This window comes from Propithecus coquereli, unplaced genomic scaffold (genome assembly GCF_000956105.1).
Source record: "Propithecus coquereli isolate 6110/MARCELLA unplaced genomic scaffold, Pcoq_1.0 Scaffold216, whole genome shotgun sequence".
Lineage (NCBI taxonomy): Eukaryota > Metazoa > Chordata > Mammalia > Primates > Indriidae > Propithecus > Propithecus coquereli.
The window spans coordinates 1,819,713-1,843,436 of record NW_012146745.1 but is presented as its reverse complement, the minus strand read 5'-3'; the positions used below and the strand labels follow the sequence as shown (position 1 = coordinate 1,843,436).

At 44.2% G+C, this 23,724-nt stretch overlaps 1 protein-coding gene across 1 annotated transcript in view; it reads right to left on the bottom strand.

The window, feature by feature from the left end:
* Positions 1-23,724, bottom strand: part of ASTN1 (astrotactin 1) — a 322,529-nt gene that overhangs the window by 193,465 nt on the left and 105,340 nt on the right. The window contains exon 2 of the mRNA XM_012644642.1: positions 8,058-8,245. Within this exon, the coding sequence (XP_012500096.1) occupies positions 8,058-8,245 (188 nt within the window). The remainder of the gene's footprint in view (positions 1-8,057; positions 8,246-23,724) is intronic.

Here is a 23,724-nt window from a genome sequence, read left to right as displayed (position 1 = left end):
TGACCTTGATTAATGAATTTGCTAATGAATTTTCGCTCAGGCTGGTTTTGAACTCCTGAGCTCAAACAATCCGCCCACCTCGGCCTCCCAGAGTGCTAGGATTACAGGCGTGAGCCACCACACCCAGCCTTCCTTTACCTTTTGAAGTAGCTCATAGACCTCACCATGAGAGCATCTTGCCCACTTCTCTATGTGCCTTCTTAATCTTCAGGTGAGAGGTTTCTGCTATGTTAGCTAAAATAAGTAAAATTATTCCACAGCCTGGAAACCTGGAGAAATCAGCCAACCCTGATGCCACCAGGTAGGAGAATGTTGTAGCAGAGTGGACTCTGGAGTCAGATACACTTGCCTTGAATCCTGGCCTACCTATCATGGCCTATGTAACTTTGGCCTCTTATTTACTTTGTCTAAGTCTCAGTGCTCACGTCTGAAAAGTGGGAGAATAAATACCTATTTTATAAGGTTGCTATGGAAATTGATTGACATTATACATGAAAATGATCCCATACAGTGCTGGAGACACAGTGAGGGCTTAGCGAGCAATAGCTTTATTACTATGAATATTACTCCTTTTTAACATTGATTGAAACCCAATGGAGATTATGGCTCCTGCTTTAAAAAGAATCTTCAGGGATTTTTGGAACTAAGTACTTGAAAGTAAATTGTTGGCTTCTATATCAAGTGAGCTAGATTGCTGTACAGAATATTACATTAACTTGTTAAAAGACATCAGTATCCTTTTGAAAATGTGGCCTCTTAGCTATTTTCCTTGCTGTCTGGAGAGAGGAGGACAGCTTAAGGCCTCTATGAACTTCAGAAAAGAGAAGAATAGAATCGCAAAGAATATGTAAAGAATGGAAAGGAATGGAAAAGAAGGTAGACTCTCCACTTGGCTCTCAGTTCTGCTAAGGGCCATCCTCAAATATTAAATATTAATAATATCATTAAATACTCCCTGAAAGCAGAATCTTATCTTAATCATTTTCTGTGTACTTAGTACCTTAAAAAACACTGAAGTCTAAAATATATTGGTAAATGAAATAATCACTATCTGAATGAATGAATGAGTCAATGATTCTTTTAAATCAATGATAAGTCAATAACATTTAAAAACACTTCTAGTTTCTAAATATTCACTGCAAAATGTGAAAGTATGTGTATGAAAAAGTCTAAGTTTGTTGCATGACTTTCACAATTTTAGAGTTGGAATTCCCCAACTACCCTCCTCTTCCTTTCCCTGCCAATAAACCCACTGCCAGCTGTGAGGTGGTGCAGCCGAAGCCAAGGTTAGCAGGTGGGATTAGCCAAGCTGAACAGAGTCTGAACTTCTGGGGTTAGCTGCCTGGTGTAGCTACAAAAAGATTGTGTTCCACAGTGGTTGTGGGTCCTAGTGCTCACAGAGTTATTAGTGTCAAAGTAAAAATGGGGAAAAGTGTCAGAAGAGTCTCAGCAGTCAAAAGTCAACAAAACAACAAAATCTGGTAAAAGGACCTATGATAAATATATATCGGGTACTCACTATGGGCCAGGGGATGAATTGGGTGTTACTGAAAAGATAGTCTAGATTCTGCTAATGCCTTGATTCAAATCCTGACTCTGCAAATTAGTAGTTGTTTAATTTTGGGTAAGTGACTTAGCCTGTTGGTCTTTGGTTTCCTTATATGTAAAATGAGATGATAACCAACCCTACTTCATGGTATTGTGATAAGAATAAAAAACAAGGTAATATCTATTGAAAGCACTTAAAACAGTGTCTGGCACATAGTAAGTGCAAAATAAGATTTTGGTGATGATGATGATGATGATGAAGTCTATCTTTGATTCTTCAAACATCTCTACAAGTTAGGTCTTCGTATGCTTGTTATACTGAACAAAGAAAATGTGGAATCATCGTTTTTCAGCCTCTGCTAAAGGAAATGGCTCTGAGCTGTGCCGAGAGCAGGAATGCACCACGTAAGCCCACCTCGCCACTACAGCCTCCAGGAGGAGGTTAGAATCACATCCACCTACGGGACAACTTGAAACAAAAAGCTTTTAACAAATGGGCACTAGTAACAGCTAGAGCCACCTGCTTCGTCCCTAATGAGCTGGAACGAGGGTGACAGCAAGGAGTTTGACAGCAGTGGGAACAGAGTTGTAAACACTGCAAAGTAAGAGAAGTCAGGGTGGGTCACAAGTGAGGTGACATGATGAGTACATGGAACTTCCAACATATAAAGCATCGAAACGGAGCAGGGTTTATAGAGCAGACAAGACAAAGAAGCTGCTCACGGCAGGAGGAGCAGCAGAAACAGGTGTGCAGTGCCACACCGCACGCCATGGAGGCTTAAGGCTGATAAGGTAACTTGGATCTTCAACAGCCTTCCAGTTCCAGCCTTCATGAAAATCTGCTTTTTGAATTTTTTTTTTTAAATCAGGAGAGTGCTGTCTCCTTTATCTCCATACGAATTTCTATGATAAAACTCCATTTCAGAGGAGGCCTAAGTGGATCTCCATTCTCTAAAACTAAAAAGCCTAACCAGTGTATTCATTTTGCAGATGAGATAATGAAGCTTCCAAAAAGGCCAGCAAATTACCTACAGCAGGAAAGCCAGGATCTGAAGCCCACTCTTCCAACTCTAAGTCCAGCCTTTCTTTCCACTACACCCTGGCACTCACTGTACTGGAATGTGGGAGGGCACCAAACCACAGCAGAGTACGTGGGCAACTGAAACAGGCAGTGGACCCACACATACCTGCGCCTTGTGCATCTCAGCAAGAGGTGCAGGTCCATCCCATGATGCCAGGTGGAGGAGGTTTGCAAGCCAAACTTTAGATGGCACTTGGCTTAGCCTCTAAATGGACCCTGGAATTTCCAGACTTTTGCACATCAGTCTTTCAGAGACAAAGAGCGAAGAGGTTTTGTTTCAGGGATCTTGCTGATTATTTTAGGAACTACCCACCATTTTTCTAATGGAAGATAAAACACACAGTGATGGCAGGTGGGCGGTGTGACCAGTAAGTCAGTCCAGTCCCATGAGGGGTGGCTTAAATTTCAAGAAAAGTCTTCCTTGATCTGAATGGAGGTCTGTCTTTTGGTATTTCCAACTTACTACTCTAGTTCTATACTTTTTGGTAACATGAGACTTGTCTAAATGTCTCCATTTGTTTCTTAAAGATCAGGAGGACTGGATCTAATAAATTAGGGCATCCTAAGTCGAATAAAACAAAGAATATCAATTGACCATAAAGCTGCAAAAGTGACCTTGATTAATGAATTTGCTAATGAATTTTCATAACAGATTTGCTGAAGGCAAAAGATACTGACAGAACAAGCATCTAGCCCTCTCTCCTGTGCCTATGGATCTCGATGACACACAGTGACGGCCACCCTTGGAACTGCTCTTCTCTACCCTGGCAGGCGCTAGGCTCTAGGAGTGAAACAAAGCACACCAAGCCAAGTCACGTATGCCGTGCAGGCAGCTGCACGGAACTTGAACGAAACAGTGAGAGCAAGGATGAGGGTTTGGTGCAAAGTTGTTACGCAGCCCTGGAAACATGATCCTAGAGGCCCCCATCTGTGGACTTTGTGCTAACTCAGCCCCAAATGTGACTTTTCCAGAATGGACCTTCCTAGAATGCTCATTCTATCTGCTGAACATTGGGACTTCGTAATAGCACCTTTAACCTCTTTTATCTTCAAACTCTGTTCTCTACTTTGTTTCTCCCAAGAGTGAACTCTGTACCTTGGACTCACCTGGGGCTCCCAGAAATGGGGGTCCTGGGTCAGGCTAAGGCCTCTGATGGCAGCCAGCAGTTGAAGGCCATGGGGGCCTGCAGATGCTGGCCAGTGAGTTTGACACAGTGGGCTAGTGGTCCTGAGCTGCACCCAGGCTCGAGTGATGGGTTCTGTTCACAAAATTTTCAGGGGGACAGACCTCACAATGACTTTTCCCCCACAGTTGTGAATTATGGCAATTATGCCTAAGAAGGCTGAATTACAAAAGATATTCTCTACCAGTGGGAGTTATTAATACACAAAAATTATATATACACATACACATATATAGGTAACTGAAGCATTTTTGAAAGGCTCCTTGCTATGAAAAATGTACTTAACCAACCTATATGCATATAGGAAATCTATTAACACTTCCATAATTAATTACAAAGATGAAATATATAGATAATACATTTAAATTCTATTATGCACCATTAAAATCCTTTGCATGCTTTAAGCAGAAAAATGTAGATCATAGGGTAAATTAGCCAAAGTATAACATGGAAGCTTCATCCACACAGAGTCTGAATACTTGATGTGAAGTCATATTAAAACCTAGTCTTCTATGGAGTAAACAATTTGCCTTATAATTGAAGAATTTCTTGACTTTGAGTCTAAACTCACACTCAGTTCTCATTTACTGATTCTGCTTTCACTTGTCGAAGAGTTTGCAAAAGAGTATCCTCATGTACTTTCATAGTTCTGAATGTCAATTATCTTGCAAAATTTGAAATAAATCTCTTCAGCCAAGTTTGAATCATGCAGGAGGTTAAAATACGTCGTTTGACCCTCAAAGCAATAATGTAAGATTTCAGTAGGGAAATCCAATTATTCTATGCAAGGAAGAAATAGTACCTCTTTGGAAAAAATAATTCAAACATTTTAGGATGTGATTGAAAAATAAGAAAAGCAAAAGGTTTTTCAAAGTTTTAAATTGCCAAGCTCCCAGCTGGGGTATTGGTTTTCCGCAAGCCCGTGATTTCGCTGATGGTGGATTTATACTGTGCGCCGTGTAAGAGAGGACTTTGCAGATTCTCATCTGCACAATGTCATAAAGATACAGAAAAGGTTTTCTTTTATTTCTCATTCTCTCGTCACTTACAGTTTGTGTTTAAAACAAAACACAGTCAATGCAAAATGCAGAAATGAACAGTGGTCTCTGCACTGAGGCAATATGGATGAGAAAAGTATAGATAAAAAATAAGAGAAGTGTAAACTTTAAGGTTTACAGAACCATTGACTCCCTATGCACATATTGGGAATATTTGGGATTACCAGTTAAGCTTTTAAATACACATTTTCCTAACAAGAGAGGAAAAGTTGGACATATTTCATGTTTGGATAATAACTTTAACTTTCCTCTTCCTCAAATTATACTATTTTGATCCAATCTGAAAACTGCACCAATGTTGATTGATAGAATTAATGAAAAATAACTTTGTTTCTGTTACTTCATAACTAACGGAGTTTGGGTAATAAGATTTCATTTAAGTGCATTTCACTGCCCAACACTGTTACGAGTCAATGGATTTTGCTATCTTCTGACATTTATAATGCTGTCATCCAGGTGCCTCAAATAGCTGCCTACCTCACCTCCAAAGTATATGGTATAACGTGTATCAAACAAAGTCTACTGATCCCCGAGTATCTTAAGAAGCAGCCATCAGAGACTCTAAGAATGACATCTTCAAACAAGATACCCTCAGGCTTGATTTCTAAGCTGAGGGCAGATACACAACTTCGGACTTTGAAACTGCTTCTAGAATAGAGTCCTAAGGATAAGGAGGCAGCGTGTGGCGTACGTGTGTAGCATGGGAATGGGGGCAAGGTGGGATGGCCAGGTGGGCTGCATTCGGCTCCACTGACCACACCGTCTGTGACGAGGCTGAGAGGGAACGCTTACATCTGCAGTGCACCCTGAGATCCCTGTCCTGCAGAAGTCAAGGACTTTCTACATCATTCATGGAGACGTGGGCCTGTCGCCTTCCAAGGGGCCAAGCCAGGGACAGCATAAGACTTTCCCACCCTCGCCCTTTGCCGATGCCCTTTTAACCTCTGTCTCCTCCAGCCTGGCTGAAAATAAGTTAGAAGAAACTCAAATAAAGCTGAAGGAATAATCTCTTCTATTTTACTTGGAAACTAGAATGTCACTGCAGTCTGCCATGGTGGCCAGTGGCATATGAAAGACAGATCTCAGAGACAGGGTTAAGGCTGACTCCTGTGCTCTCTCCATGTCAGTGTCCACTGTCCATCAATCCCTGCCCAGGGATCCCTTACAAAAGCATCAGTGATGACGGACTTCTCAAAGGGGTTGTTTTATTTTAAAGGTACAGCCTATTTCCTAAAATCCTTTGACATTTTTGATCAGCATAATTCTATCTTCAAATCCACTCACCTACACCTACACACACACACACACACACACACTTCTCTAGAGAACTCATCAGAGCACTTCATTCTGAGGGTCGATGGTAGGGTCCTTCTTCCACTGAAGATATGAAGCAACAACTAGGACAAGCTTTACACTACTTGTCTTTCTGCAGATCCTCAGACTATGCTCCCAGACACCCCACTAAACTCGTCTTCTGACATATCACCTGTTTTAACTTCTTGTATTTAGGGACCGTCTTTCAGACACAGTCGTACCCAGTATTCATCTTTGGAGATCTCTAGGTCCTTCTTTGCCTTAAACATTCCATTGTTGTGACAAAGAATGGTTCTTTGAAATGGTCTTGGACCAAAAAAAAAAAAATGAAATCCAAACCAAACAAAAACCACACATAACCACAATTGCTTCCCACATTGATGGCAAGATGGGAATGGCTGGTAGGAAATCATCCCTTTTTTTAATAAGACCATATTACAAATGTGAGGACAATCTGGCCTCTACATTTGTCACCCTAGTCAATGCCAGGGCTGATCTGGCTGACTTACCTAATCTTGCCACTCTCTGGAAACTACAAGCTACATTAAAGAAGAAAACCTTTCATGAGAGAGGAAACATTGGTCTTTGATTAAGAATATACAAGTCCTATAATTCCTATGCTATAAACCTCAATTAATTTGTCAATGTGAGGCAGAGCAATCTCATTTATTCTCCTGCCTCTGGCTTTATCTGGATATTGAAGTTTACGTTTGCTATTCAAAGATTCTTCTCTCTACCATATAGTTTAAACGAAGTGTATTGTGTACATGGAAGTAACCTATTGAGCCAGTTATTTATGGGGACAGTGGCTGAGGAAGAAATGAAAGAATTACATTCTGAGATTTTTATCAGAGATTTTATGGGGAGATTTTCCATCTCAAATTTTTGGATAATGTACATTTTTATATATCTGAAATGTACTCAGTTTCTCTCAGTCTCATGTACAAAACGAAACAGCATCTAGTGATAGTACCAGACCAACAGATGAATTAAGGTTTAGACTAAGACCTGGGCTGGTTCTGTGCTCTGTGTTGAGTTTCCTAACAGTGAAATAGCACATGCCCTGACATGCATATGCCCATGGATATCAGTCAAGTTCCAGCCTGCTGCCATGCTACCCTATGAGCAGATAATGTGTTGGTTTGTCAATACAATATTGATACATAAAATATTAAATGAAACAGGTATTTTCTCTCTCCACTGGGAAATTCATTGACTTATTTCACAAATATTAAGTATCAACTGGTGATACATATATGAATACAGCAGCACCAAACAAAAACCCTGCCTGCCGTTGTAGCACTTACTTTCTAGTGAGATTCTAGAACACAAGTTCCTGGAATTTTACAAAGAATCTTTTCATTGTCTTAGGCTTCAAAATTTTAAATAGAAGAAAGGCTGATGGGGAAGTTTCTGAGCTGAGCTAGAGAGAGCAGCAGGTATCTATGGACATGGCCTTTATTGTAAGAGGAGAGAAACCCAGGTTGCTACCCTCCTCCTGGCTGGGAGAAGAGGAAAGAGGGCTTGGTAGAAGCAAGCAGCTTGGAGATTCAGTTATTCAACAAATATTTATGGCACAACTATTTAATGCTTTATGATATTCAGATATACTAATATTATCTCTGATCTGTAAAAGTTACTCCGTATCTGAGCATCTTTCTAGAGAGAACAGTTGGGGAATGGTATTATGGAAACAGCTGCAACTTATACCACAAGTGGATGCATTCCGCACAAACAAGAAGTGTGCTTATTAACATGCTCAGTGGTCATTGTAGACTTGGGTATCACGATGTAAAGCTACGTCTATGGCACCAAGACTCAGTGTCAAGGTAACACAAGCCATGGCAGAGGCTAAGGCTGTGCTGCTCTTACCATGACGGAGATGTGGAGGATCCTCAGCTCCTCTTCTGCGGACTCATGCTGGGGCTCCTCAGTCGGGTCTTGCCCAGGGAGGCTCGGGGCACCATCTTGGTGATGGATGTGAAAAAGCAAAGTGCCGTTCTCCAGCCACTGCTGCCTCCAGCGCACCAGAGGGATGTCCTCTGTGTTCCCTGAGATCTCTAGAGGATAAACACCATGGGCACAGGTAAGAATTTGGACTGGACCAAGTTTTACAGCTTCCCAGCCACTGGTACCAACCAGCCATTTTTGTCTGAAGGCAACAATGGGTTCCAACTGTATATAAAGTCCGACTTTACTATTGCTCCAAACCTCAAGGAAGGGAAGAGACCTTGAGGAGAAGAAAAGTATCCTCCATAGACCCCCACCATAAATCTACTCAGCCAGGTTCTCGCCCATTGAGAAAAACTCCAAGGTGAAAATTCAGGCTCTCTCCCTTATTTCTATGATCAGTCGCACTTTTTACACAGCTCAGTTTGAATACCTGATAACCCCCTGAGTAAATACAAGGCTGTTTGCCTCTTGTAAATTTGAAAGTGTGAGTTCTCCAGCAATTACTCCTAGACACACTAGTAAATTTACCAAGGAGAGAGTTGGTAATTACTGCGCAGAGAACTGGTGTTTATGGAATAGTCCTGGGAGGTTACCGTAGAGCCACTGGGGCCGACAGGTTATTTCTAAAACCACAATCATTTGCTGCATAGTCCACTGGAGATGCTGGATAACTTGCTGTGACAGGTAAAGTAATGTTTTAATTCCCTTTCATTTTTCTCTTCGTTTCTGCAGAGCAGGGGTGGTGTATGTGCAGAGGGTGGGGAAGAAGTGGGCCCTTATCACAGACGCCCTCACCTGCTTCTCAGGGACCTAATTCAAGGGACTGGATTATCATCAATGAATTCATAGCAAAATGCCAAACCTGCTTTGCCTTTTGCACTGTGGTAGGTGCTAAGCTAGTGTTGCAGAAGTACACTTTGCATATGCCCCCTCTCTCATACTCCTAAGCAATATCATATCAAAGCTTTGAGACACCCCACAGTAGAGTAACCTGATTAACCACAGCCTCTCCCAAACTTCATTTGGCCCTAGGCCATTTATTCCTTAACAACTAGCCCCACACTAGGGAACTAGGATTCTGCTGAACACACTTTAGCAAACCATTGCTTTATAAAATCTCATTTTTTTAATAGCATGGCTTCTTCTCCCCAAATTTATCACCTTTGACCAAAAACAAAATTCCACAGACATAAAAAAGATTTAATAAGACACTTTTAGAATGTATTCTCATCAAGTACCACAATCATAAACAGGAAAGCAATTTTAAGTATTTATGGAGTTTATAAATATCTTCCAGTATTTGTGGGAGGGCACAAATGATGTTATTGATTGATTCAGTCATTCATTTATTCAACAGACATACACTGGGCATGTAATGCAGATACTAACCCAAAGGAGGCCCATCAGCGTTTCTCCAAAGCAGTCCACCTTGAGTGGACATGGCAGTGTGTGCCACCAGGGGCAGAACAAAGTTTTGTGGGCGCGCAGAAGAAGGACTGAGTGATCTTGCCTGGGTAAAGGTGGAAGAGGGGAGGGAAGCAGCCTTCTCAGAGCAGGTGGTACCGGTGCTGTGCCTGAAGGGTAAGCGGACTTCCTTTCAACAGAAAGACAAGCAGGTGGGGGATGCTCAGGCACTGACAGGGGAATCAGGAGGAGGAGGAGGGGGAAGCCAGTCGCTGGTCCTCACAGGGTGGGTCTGCGAGAGGGCTTTGTATGAGCCGCAGGTTCTCAACCTGTCCCGAAAGACACTGATATGAGTCCCTACCTTGTCCTACGTCCCACAGACCAGAAGGGACGGGGAGGGGGCTGCAAAGACGTCGTGATCATGGCTCTCCTTCATCCTTGGGGCCTCTCCCTTGTCACCGAGGGCACTCAGTCAACGCGGGGTGGCTAGGCTGTCCGTGATCTGGGGCATGGCTGGCGCCAGCACCCAGGAAGCTGCAGCAGGCAGAGGGGATGAGGACGGAAGCTCCCCTGTTTTCTGTAGGCGCAGCCCCGTTTGTTAAGTGAGGCAACGACACAGGCTTCCTGGTGAGAAGGAGCCGTCTTTCCGCTAAGGCCGCTTCCGGATTTCCAGGTGAGGAGAAGCCTCCAGGCGTTTCTCTGCCGACGTGTGGGGGGCAGCAGCAGCGGCTGGCAGCTCTCCAGAGGAGGCCCAGCAAGCACAAGCCCCACTCCCCACCTGGGCACGGACCCTTCCAGCCGCTCCCGCGCCTCCACATCCAAGCCTTGGAAGCACCCCCTCCTCCCCGAGTCACTGCAGCAGAAACCAAGTGTCTCCTCACCACAGGTACAGAAATCACGAGCCATCACAGCTCCCAATGGAGCACCTAATGGCATAATCAAATCACCTGGAGCAGCACAGGTCTAGCCTCCCGCCCACACCGGCTCCACCCTAGCCCGGGATTTACTCCCAACACACCTGGGCATTGCTCCGTCCTTCCTGTAACTACTCAAACTACTCAGAAGATCTTGCACCTCACACCTCTAAAGCATTTAGCAAACCAGATTTCTGTTTCCCAGGAGATCCTTATCAAGTAGGTCAGGCTCCTTACCTCTGTTCTGACTTTGGAAGCAAAAGCAAGGAAATACCTAGACCAAGGTCATCCCAGGCTGACACAGAACTGAGACTGAGACAGATGAACTATTAGATCCCCTCCACCCCCACACATGCACCAGATCACGTGACCTCAGAACATGTGTGGAGACAGGAAGCACTTGAGTGGAAAACCCATGTGGTCTTTCAGGACTTTTATGTTGCAAAATTTTGACTTTTAGTGCAAGATCTTAGTATGCCATGATTTCTTTTAAAACTGGGATATCATTCACAAACCACAAAATTCACCCTTTCAAAGTATATAATCCAATAAAGTTGTGCAACCACCACCACTGCCTAATTCTAGAACATTTCATCAGCTCAGACAGAAGCACCATATGCATTAGCAGTCCAGGACTTTCCATGAAGGGGAAGGTGTTCTGCTCCAGTGACCTAGGCGTGGTAGCACCAAGGCAGGAACAGGGTGCAGTGGGGGTCTGACAAAGCCCCATGCGGAGGTGGGCTGAGAGCACAGTCTCTGGCCTTGGCTTCCAGGCCAGCCCTCTGAACTCTCCTTGGGTTACTCCTGCCCATCCCTGTGGATGTGAGAGCATGATTCTGCCCTGACCAGGCTTGCCATGGAGGGCAAAGGGTGAAGGAAGAGGGCGCCATGCCTGTCAAGGGTGCATGTCATCTTTCAGTTTCAAGATAATTACCAACTGATAGCTCCTTCCTTGGCTCCTGCCAAAATCTGCCATAGAAGTGCTAAAATGCTAAACCAGGAACTTATTTACTTATACTATACCTGGCCTGGGTCAAGCAATAAAACAACCACACGGGGCACAGTTAACGTCTGGTGAATTTCTTCACCAGTGGGTCCGAGATCAGAGCGTGGAACATCAGTGTAATCATGCTGTCCTGGACGTTGGCGGAATAGCTCAAGGAGAGGACATGCTCAGAAGTTGATTTACCAAAGCGAGCCTGCCCTGAGACTCACAAGAAGCAAATTTGGGAGGTGATAAAATAGTTACTGCAGTTCAAGGCCAGCTGAGGGTTGTCAGTGAGGCTCAGAAGAAACCTGGCCACAATGTACTGAATAAAACAAGTGCCCACAGGATCCTACACAGTCATCTCAAGACACCACAAGTGGCAGGAGCACCGAAGCCAGCATCACACTGTGGGGCTGAGACCTCTGGAAAGGTAAAGCTGTCCTGACTTTCAGTACATCCCTTCTTCCCCTCCTCAAACCTCACACCCCCAGCACCTCCCAGAATCGTGGAACTGCCTGGAACACGAGGAAACCAGCGTGTTATTTATTCTTACAGACAGTAAGTACTTTTGGGGCACACTGTATTTGCCACATTCAGCAAATCGTGCTATATGGTCCCTACTCTCAAGCAGCTTTCAATCTAATAGGAAACGTAATACGTGGCTAAGAACAAGTACCCTAAGAAGTAACGGCAGTGCTGAGTGAGAGGGTGGAACTTGGCTGGGCAAAAGCGGGTGGAAACGAATAAAATGGGAAAACGTGGGAGAGGCAACTCCAGATGAAGAGAGCAGTGTGCACAGGGAACAGAAGGGCAATGCATGTTTGCAGACCCACAGGAGGTCTTGTTAAGCGGCAGCGGGGAGGAAGTGGAGAAAAATAGCTGAGGACAAAGGCTAAAAATGCAGATTGGTGTCAACTTTGAACACTGTGAATACCAGTTTAAGGAGTTCAGAGCTAATGGAAAGTCACCCACAGTTTGTTAAGCAGAGGAGTGAACTAAGCCACAACTTAGAATGGTCAGGAAGACCAGGAAAGAGAATGGCATTCAAACCGGATTCAATCAGGGTCTCGCTATGACTCTGATCCTATACTCTGCAGCGAGTAGAATAGCGAACTAGGGCTCTGGAGGCCTCGGCATGGTCTGAGTAGGCATGAATGAGCTGCCCTGCTTTGAGTTTTCTCCTCTGTATAAGGAGGATCTGTGTAAAAGAATTTCAAGATTCTGTTGTAACTTTGCCATTCCATGATTCTAAGTCCAGAAGGCTGTGCCTCACAAAACCACCTGCGCAGATGAGTTCAACATCTCAGATAACGTCCAACCCTCTCTCAAGTCTAACCAGCACTCCACCCCTCTTTTCCCTCTGCACATAGGGTGGACAGGCCTGGGAGGATTTGTGCAGAGCCAGGCCATCTCCACACTGGCCCCCGGCTGGTACAGATATACGGCTTCTGAGAAAGAAACCTCAGAGCTTCTGTATGTGATAGAGAACTAGAATGATGACACCTTGGGCAGGGAAAGTCACCGTAGAGCATAATCTAGGATAGGGAACGGCAGAGGGAAGGAGAATGAGATAAAATCACTTTTAAATTAGCCTTAGTCATTGTTCTAATGTTAGCTTGTGGGCTGTAGCATGTCCTTTTGTGGGGTTAGCTTAGGACACCTGCAACTTTGCTGCAAACATTCTTCTTCCAGGCATTACAACCTCCCCATAATGTCCGAGAGTGCTCTTGGGCATCCCGTCCCATTTCCCTGAGCAAATTGAGCTGCTAAGAAAACGTACCATGTCAGGATCAGAATTCCCCAAAATACAGCCTCATTGAGGACCAGATCATGATGCTCTCTTTCAAAAATTTGGCAATATAAATTCAAATATGGATTTGAACTGGGGAAATTTTCAAGGTCCTTTAATTCACCAAATTGCTCAGAGTGGCTTAGAGCAGTGCTGGCATTCTGGGACCCTTTTCACTCCTGGCATTGCTGAGTTTCAAGCTGAATCCAGCTGAGTGGTGATGAGGTTGCTGCGGTTGCCAAGGTCGAGGCAGGAGGAAGCATTAGCCGGTCCATTTTTAGCCTCCTGCCGAGGGCACCTGCTGAACTGACCCCGCATCCTCCGAGGTTGAGGCTGACACCTCTGATGGCCATTACTGACCACGGAAAGACCTTGTTTAGAGCAGGATTTTCAAACTCGCTGTTAGTCTTAAAACCTTTCAGCCAAACCAAATCTAAAACGGTTTCTGAGGGGTTCACCCATATTAGGGTTAGAAAAGATTTGGATCAGGTGGAGAACAAATAAAATCCACTACCATGGAGGGCCCCTGGCATTAGGGGGGTGGAGGATGTCTATGGGTTATTACCTGTGCTTGGCTGTTTTTCAATTGTATTAAGTGTGGTATTATGAATAGCCCTATATTCTTTATGAAAGAATTACAAGGGAAAAAGCACATCTTTAAAAATAGCATCTAGCTACACCTTCACCCTATGCTGTCTCAGTGGCCATTACGAGTTTCTTTATGTGATAAAGATTCAGCTCAGAACTCTAGTAGTGATAAGCCTACCATCTGTAACCATCTAAAACTAAGAATAACAAATGGGTCTTGTCTATCAGATAGTGACCATCATTAAGGTTACCAAGGATAGGCCTATGATAGAACTACCCCCCTTTTCTTCTGTTCTTCTTCTTCTTTTTCTTCTTCTTTTTTTTTTTTTTTGCTTTTCTTTTTCCCCCTCTAATTTCAGGGTTTGAAAGATATTGATGGTAGGTCTAGTTTCCCACATGGTTTCATAATGGTCTTCCGGCTGAAACTATTAACAGTGGTATTAACTTTCAGCACCTTTGTAAGAAAATAACCTGCTTCAGTCAGGGGTTAATAGCAGTAGGGGATCACTAATTATCCTGCACATCTTCACCTTGGTATCAAACGTGACCCAAGTCTTTAATGTCTCTAGAACGGCATCCTCTAAAGGCCCCGGCTTGTTTCATAAACATGATGACAGCAGCACATTAATGTCCTGGCCATCTGTGAAGGAAGACGAGGGACAGATGAAAACTAGACAAAGGAGAAGGATGCAGAGAGAAAGGACAAAGTCAAGAGAAGTGAGGAAATGAGACTAGCCAGAAAAACAATGGCCCTTGGGCTGAGCTGGCTGGGCCTCCACACCTCTCACCAGAGGGACCATCTGGTGTGGAGTTCTGAACTGACAATCCTATATCCCAAAGTGAAAGCCACATAAAACAGGGCACCCTGCTGGGCCTGAAGTCAACCAGCGCAGATGTCAGGAACACGGATCGTCTGCATGAAGTTTGTGCCTATCTAGGCCTGGCGAAGTGAACAACAAAATGGGAGCTAGCACAGCCAGGAAATTCTTTTGTGAAGATGTTCAGAGACCAACTGGGAGTGGAGCTCTCCCTGTGGTTCCTGTATTCAACCCTGTCTGCCACGGAGCTGCTTCCTCTCATTTCATTCCCACTCTTCTGCCTCCAAACAGGCTTCAGCAATGGCCATAGAACTATGTGGAACAAAGGTTTAGAGCAAAATAGCTTAAAATTTCAGAAATCTCTCACCCAATAGAAGCACAGGAGGTTCATTTTTCAAATAACTAGAACCTTCTTGACTTGCTGGGATTTGGAATAGAAATTTCCACCTGTGACCAGGTGAAGGATAACTGAATTTCTATATCCCCTGCTTAGTGACATTTGCCCTCAATGGTGAAAACAACAGAGACTCCAAGCATAAATGATCCAGTGATGAGAACCAGAATGGTAGGTTGGAGAGAGCAGTGGTCAAGAAGCCTAGAGAACGGGGCTGCTGTAATCTCTCTGGAGCTCACTTTTCTTATCTTCAAATCATGGAACTAAAAAGTCTCTGGGAACTCTCCAACTCTAACCATGTCATTCAATGACACGAAACCAGACATGACACTTGGCTCCACTTAGACCCCAAATCAGGTGCAGGCTGAGTATACTTCTGCATGTCAGCTGGGTACAAGTCTCCATGGACGTTTTTTTTAAATCAGACATTTCTCTTGGAGTTTGGAATGTTTCCAGCTCAGTCCAGCCTATTAATTTATAGGGTAAGGACTGGCTGTATTGAAACTCAAGAGAGTGACCTATTAAAACTCCAGTCGAGGGTCCCCAATAAGAAAAAAAACATCCACATATAAATGCTTTTAAATGGTTTCCAATAAGTTATTAACCTTCGATCAATTATGTTTATAAGGCTAAGGGTAGCCTGATCTCTCTCGGTGGCCCACCAATATCCCTTTATAGAGCTACACTCTAAAAATCTGAAATGTTAACTTCCTTTGAAGCTGCCTGGCCACCCACTTCTCCTTTTCCAGAAGAGGCTGAGATAAACTAAAATGAGCCAACGCGGGAAGCAGGAGTGATGGGAGAAAGAAAATAAGCACCCCAGAGAGTCCATAATATGTTGTCTCCGGGGGCAGGTGGGGGTGGGAGCTGCAGGAAGCAGAGGGTGGCTTTTAAATCAGCCTCGATGGAAAGCAGTGAAGCTTTCTATGGATGCTGCTTGGAAGTAGGTCAGTCCACGCGACTCTGTGCTGGCATGAATAGCAATCGAGCAACTCCACGAACATTCTATTTACCTAGCCATGGAGATGAAAACATTCCTGCGGGGGAAGGATGCAGCCAAAAGGTTCTGACACAAGCAGAGAGATGAGGAGGCATTCAAATGGCTTGTGATTTCATCCAAAATGATTTGCTTGTTCCTACCACCATGTTTCTCTGGATCTTTTCAAACCTCTGCAAAGAGTTTATCCACATGATACTCATTAAAGTCTCATTTGAAAGGGAGAAAAAAAAAAAAAAAGCCCAAAGCTCTTTGAAAAACGCAGGGTTATCTGAGCCACAGATGTACTGGTAAAAGGATTTTTTACATATATCTATTTCCATTCTGCACTGCCACTCAACTGACCTTTGTAAATTGAGATAACGGTACACATTTAACAAAATCTGACATCAAGCGAGACGGGTAATAATATTTAAACTCCATAATGTTAAAATATGTATTTACAGATCATTTCATACATCATAATGAGAATAAGTCATTTTGAAGGCTGAGGTTTTAGGACTGGAATTCTGATTTGAGCTTTGCAAGTCTTTGGGGTCCACTTCCCGGTAGTGAGGCATTGGAAGCAACATAGACACCTGGGTTTGGAAAGCCGGAGCACCGGTTGCAGGGTGATTACAAGGAAACTGCCTACTAGACCCTTTGAGGGCTCTGTTCATTCTAAATCCTCTCTCTGATGCTCTTGGTCTTTCATTAACAAAGAGTTTGTATTTACTATAATACTCCGATCCTAACTATTTCAGTAATTTCCCCTCTATGGCTTTTGCTTTATAAAATGAATGGAAAAAGGAACCGATAATGACAAAATATCACCTATACACGACTTGCAAACGGAGAATAAATAGCCTGTTGTTTGTCCTAAATGATCTTGATTCATCTCCATTTCTAATTAGTCCTCATCCGCTTGTATTTCTGTTCTTATCGTCTATGAATCAACTCAACAAGTCATGATGTACCCATTACGTACGGGGCCCTGCCAACGAGCTCTTTCAATATTCATGAGCTAACTTAACCCTCAATGACCATATGTTAGTATTTATATCCCTATTTTACAGATAAGGAACTTGAGTTCCAGAATAGTCAACCTACTTGACAGAGTTCACCCAGTTAGTAAATACCAGAATGGGGGGAGGGACGTAGGTCTCCTCGTTTTAAGGCCGCTGCTCCCTTTCACTGTCTAACATCCATTCCCTTACTTTCCAAATCTCAATCTCAGGATAATGCAAGCAACGTGCTTAGCAGTATCTGGTATTTAATGAACAATAAACATCAGTATCATCACCATCATTATTAACTCTGTGTTTGTTGTTGTCACTATTAATATCATTCACATAAATCCTAAAATTGAGCAACAATCTTAGGCAGACTTAAGCAAATAAATGGCTCCAGCTGCATAAAAGTCTTCGTCAGTCCAGGAACTATAAGTCCAGGAATCAGCTCAGTTCCAGTTGAGAAACCTGGGCCAAGTCATATTTGTACATTTCTGTAAGTGCTCGTTAGCAAATTGAACACTTTTTAGACATCTGATAAAGCTCCACTTACACTATCTTTGCTTTAAGACCCAGCCACAGGGGCTTTCACAGAGCGATGCCTTGCTATCCATGCCCATCCAAAGCTGGCATGCAAGGCCAGCCCCAGGGAGCTTGTTGGCAGGCACTTAGCAAGACATTCGTGAATTAAAATGGGCAGGTCCTTCCAGAGAGACCTGGGAGGGTTAACTGTGGTCAAGGGAGAGAGAAGGAGCAAATGGAGGCAATATTAAAATAACAGCTAAGCTTTCTTCGGCGGTGAACGGAGTCCTTCTCTGCAGACTATCCGTATGAGCACCTGCTATCATAACTGCCAGAGGCACCGCGCTCAAGTAGAACCTTCCATTCTCATCTTCGCCCCGGGAAACAAGGTTTTCCATCCAATTCCCACAGACGTGTGAACTTATTAACACATTGCTGACCGTGAGCACCGCCTTCGTGGACATGCACGCAGTTCGGGAACCCGAGGCTGGAGGACCAGTCATTTCTCCAGGCTCTTCCCTCTAAGCCATTTTCTTCCACAGAAAAGGGGGCCTAAGTGACCTCTATGGTCTCTTCTCACTCTAAAATTCTCCGATTTTATTTTATTTATTTATTTTTTATCTCCCTGTGATCTGCAATTGCCGTCACGGGGGCTGGGCCTCAAGTTCCTTCAAGGTGAAGATGAGATGTGGCAATAACCTTAGGTGTCTGTCGTGTTATCCAGCCTGAGAAAGTGGAGTGGAGAGGGAACTCCACAAAGACTCAAGCACATGAAAAGTGCATCGTCACTCCTGTGTTACAACTGGCAAAGGCCTTTCTTGTAAGGCCCCCTTTTCCTTCATCAATCCTGTGTGGTAGGTCTTAGAGAAGAACAACCAGAAGGCCAAGGAGGGTAGCTCACGATTTCAAGGGTTAGAGCTAAGGAGATGGAGATAGTAGGGTTCAATCCCAGCCTCTGATTCCTAGCACAGTGCTCTCTCTATCAGACCGCACTGTCTACCGAAGCAAGTGTTTACTTACACAGGGAAATCATGAGCCACTGTGCTTGCATTTCAGCTTAATGAATTAGATACACGGAAGACATACATCAGTAGTGAACACCGTCAGGATTTTGAGGAGTTTGGGCTTATAGACTCAGGAATGAAATTGAGTTATTAACCAGTTCTCACCAGTGTACAAATATAGCAATCTGCTGAGATTTCACTGTGACAGGCCCCCCTGAAGGATCAGATCTGCTTAGTCCTCGCTTCCAGCTACTGGTCCGAAGCCTCTCCACACCACCTTGGGCCGTTTCTGTAGGTTAATTTGTGTAACTGTTCATTACAGAAGGGGTTAAGAGGCTCTCTAAATGACCCGACAGACAGATCCCCGTGGACATGTTGATCTAGCCGTCTCGTCTCTGCTGAGTGATTTAAAAGAAATACAGGCTACTCGATTGCCAAGGTGTGCTGCCGATCAGCTGGGAATAACCTACACGGACGGGACCTTTTCTTTATCATCACCCTTTCTCCATTTTCTATTTTAATTTTGAAGCCCTCCCTCCTCGACAAGCCCCCCACACAAAACCCACTTTAAGGTGCTGGCAGTGGGAAGCGGGAGCCACGCATTCCCCACGAAGGATGTGTTTTAGAAAGCAGTGACATCTGTGCATTTTGCAGTCGTCGGTGGTGCCATTCCTCACACCTGCTCTGGTTCTTCTGTCCCTTCCTTGTGCTGGTCACTGCATTGCTGTGTGTGTCTGAATCGTCCGTGTGTTTATATTCTCATATGCACTTCACAGTAGCTCTGGCCTATTAATTAGAGGCTGCAACTAAAACAACGTTAATTGAGTTTGGCAAAATGAAAAAAAGTGCTGGGTTTTCTGCTTCTGATGTATAAGAGCTCACTCAAAAGGAATACAGCTGTAAGTTTCTTAAATAAACTGGATTGTGAACAAAAGTGGTAGTAACCGGAAAGAATGAATGATCAGAGTTAAGTCAGGACACAAAGACAGGAACTCAGGGACAGCTACACAGTACTGATAGCTTTTCCATCTACTCCTCATCCTGTAGCCAAGAAGGCACAGAGCTGACAGCAATTCTGTACCAGGGGACTTTATCCTCCCTGCCATCGACCATAATGCTGAGGCCAGTCTCAGCTTCTCAGCAACTAACTCTGTCTTTTTCATTTGTAAACAGTTCAGTATCTTTTTTGTTTTATTGACTACACGTGTATTTTCTGATTGTGCCACACCTTGGGAAATAAGTTTCATAGGAACAGTATCTGCTGGGCAGAGCAGTGCTGCCATTTGCCTCGCCTTCCTTGGGCTTCCAGAGCGTTGGATGCTAGCGGTTGAATATGCGGTGAGCGAAGTCACACACACTGTGATGTGATACACGTGAATCACCTTCCTCTCTTAGTCTCTGCCTTCTGTCAGGAGACTCATTCACAGTTCTTTCGTCCTTATTTGGTTACTGCATCCAGTATGTGTCAAGCTTTTCATTCTCCCTTCGCAGAACCACACCCGCCTCTCCCGATTCTCACAGCCGCTCTCTGCGCACTGTGGCTCAGTTCATTAACTGCATTCCCTAGAGTGCAGTCATGTAATATCGCAGAAACAGGGAAATTCTACTACCAGTCTGAGGCAGGGCTCCTGCATGTACTGCCTCTGAAATCTTTATGCCTCAGTTTCTCTATCTTTCAAAAATGGAGAAAATAAAAACATCAACATCACAGGGCTATTAAAGTGAAAGTGGATATGGAAAAGCTTAGAAATATGAGTTATGGTTATTATTAATATTGACATTATCATTAAAGATTAGTGACAAAAAATATTATAATAACTTATTTTATTCCTGGTTAAAAAGAAAAATCCATATGGTTCTATGTAAGTGTAGAGTACGGTTATATTTCCCGTGTCCTTCATAAAGACATTTTGTTCTCCTTTTTTAGCCAGGACTTAATACTGGGTTGATGTTTTCAGAGAATGATTTTAATGAGCTCTAGGTTATTTTTCTGAATCATTAATGATATGGCAGAGATCCTTTTATTTTATAACTATAGCTGGAGTCTTTATCTGTGAGGCCATTACCTGGAAGTTGGTCACAGGAAAACCGTCTCCCTCTCTTCTGCCCTCTAACACAGATTCCTATGATCTTCTTCCGGTCTGTCTCCATTAACTTGATTTTTTTAGTATATGGAGTTCAGTATCATCTAAATCATTTATAAAGACTTTAATTATCTTGCTTTCATAACTGAGCTTCATGCACACAAGTATGGTGGTAACTTACCATTTTTTAAAAAATAGATTTTAAAAGTAGAACCTGTCAAAAGCATTTTGAAAATCTAAGTGGATGCCCTGATCAATATGTGCAGTACACACTCAGAGAACATGCCTCCTTCAGGACTGGTTTCTCTTTATAGATTCCCACCGCCAGTAGGCCCAGCTCACACACTCGTGCTAGTTTCAACCAGTGTTGGAGTATTCGGGAATCTCATCCATCAGCTTGAACAGCTTGCTGTACTATGGGGCAGAATCCTTGCGAACGGGACCTTCCGCTGGCTAAGGCTGCACTAGGGGCTTTGAGACCACCTTTCCCACCTTCCCCTCTGAAGTTCTTCAGGGTGCATGGGGGTGTTTTATGCAGCTCTAGAAATTGAAGTCTTTTTATTTGGTTACCTGATTTGGAATATTCTTAATATTCACTATGACTTGTTTTAATACTTCAATTTCAGAAAGTAACTTGATTGTTGAAATACCACAAATTCTTCAGTAAAAACTGAAAAGAAATGTATTCCATCAGTTACTCTTCTCATTTTTCCCTCCACAATCACACTTGAGCTTGGCCAAAAGGCCGAGAAGTGATTCCTTCCAGAATCATAAAAGAATCTGGGGGTTTTCTGACTAGCATCATTTCCTCATATTTTGTGAGGATCTTACACCTTTGATGGTTACAAATATCTATTTTGTCTCAATTTCTATTTAACACCCATTGTTTCATACCTATCTTTTAATAATCTATTAGATTTTTCCAAGTTCTTGCTTTAAAAAAAAAATGCTATTTAAAAGTTTCCATTTGTCCAAAACACGTACTCTTTTTTCTGTGCTAGAAGTTTCCTTGGTCATTTAAGGGAAGCATGATATGCCACTTTGTGTTGTCTTACGTTTTTCATAAAAAGCTAGACCTGGATTTGGCGGGAGAAAAGCTTCTGGAATAAATATTGTTTTTCCTTTCCTGGGCAAATCTTTTGGTCTAAGATGAGGGGTCCCCAAACTGCAATAGAAATCCCTCATGCCATCCACCATCCTCACAGAAGCAATCCCACCCTGCCTCACTCCTGGAGTGGGACAAACTGAGCAGGAAATCCAGCCCTTGCCCAGATGCAGGGCTGGTGGCTTGAGGAGGGGTGGGAGAAGGAAAGATGTTTCCCGTCTAGAGTTTCTGAGACTGTGTATGGATGATAAAGCCGAGATGAGGGGACTTTGAAAAGTAGCTGGCTCTGCCTCTTTAATTACCCTGTCTAGAAAGACAGTCTGTCATCGGGGCCAGAGACTGGCTGTGCTCAAGAGATTGATTGAAGTAAGAGACTTTTTCGCCCAATCTCAATTGCTTCAGTTTTCCTGGAATTGAGGCAGGCCGTAAACCTATCAGTGACTCAAGGAAACTGAAGCAATTAAGCCTGCGGGTGTGCATATTTGTCCCCTTAATGATGGATCTGTGTTAATGTGAGTCACAGAGGGCTTCCGCGTGGTACACTCACTTCTGCTGGGGTGAAACTCCCCAAGGAGGGGCTGCACCTCCACAATGCTGATATCGGGGATCCCCATCCCCCGCCCAGCACTGGCTGGGGATGCTCTGCCACCGCTGCTCCAGTTCCAATCAAATTATTTCGGGGATGTTCATTTGACTCAGGTGAGGCACATGCTGGCTAAAGACACCTAGTCAGACGCAGAAGGAGTACAATTTGCAGGCGTAATTTCAGAGTCAGACAGTCCTGGTGTGAGTATCAGCCTTTCTGCTTCACATTGGCTCGTCCCGTACAGGTTATTTAAGCCCAATAAGGATTATAATATCTACTTTATGAAAAGTTGTTGTGAGGAGGAAATAAAGCAATAAACGTCAAGCTCTAAACTCAGTGTCCACCTGGTTTTGGTTACTTTCATGAGTTCTCCTTTTCTGATCTTGGAAACGTTTTAGCTCCCAGAAATTATTTTCTAGTCGTCCCTGCTAGGCTGCCAGACGGCTTCAGAGTGAGGAAGGTGGAGAGATGCGCAGGCCAGGGCACTGAAGTGTCACTCCTGGCGCCTGTCCACCCCCCTCCCCTCCTCTCACCTTGGGCCCTTCATCCCACCTGACCGCCCTGGGGCGGTCCCCTCCCCCAACGCAGCCCATCTATGGACTGGGGGGTGACCCACAGCACAGTCTGGCACAGACAGATGAGTGATCCGACTGTCACTGGGAGGGATGTGGAATAGGGAACACGGGACGCATCAGGCACACGGCGACGGCACGGATGGGGAGTCTGGGCCATGAGGGCCTCCGCAAGCTGGAGAGATGCGGTAACACGAAAAACGTGAGTAAGCAAAAGCTCCGAGGTAGAGAACAGACGTGGGGAGTGGAGGGAACCGGTGAGGAGGCAGCGAGAGCAGCGGGGGCAGATGCACAGGAGCCCCCAGAGCCCGGTCGGGACCCCAGCTGGCCCGGGGCCACGTCCCCCCGCCTTGAGGCTTGGCAGGTGCAGGCCCCGGTGCCTGCCTTCTGGTGCTGCCACTGCCCCTCGCTGACATGGCGTGTGCTGACGAAGAGTCCTCACCATGGAGCCACTCGAGGGGGTCACCGTGCACTCAGAGGAGCCGCCCCAAGACGCAAAGCCCCTTCAGGGGCTCTGCAGTGCTCAGGAAATCCCCAACTCCGGCCCCTCACTCGGTGGCCTTGATCATCGCACCCCACGTAGGCCCCCTCTGATCCTGTCACAGTTTACAGAAAAGTATTTTTCCCCCAAAACAACAGGTAAATATGTGCCCCTCTACACGAGAGAAACCGTAAAGAAATCTTTGTTTAGACAATGAGAGAGTAAACCAGATCCCAGAATTCTTCACTATCGTGTCTTTTCAGAGCCTAGGTATGGCCCTAAAATCTATTGGTAATAAATATATATGTATATATTTTGCACCTGCAAAATGGGAGTCAGGATGGCACCAAC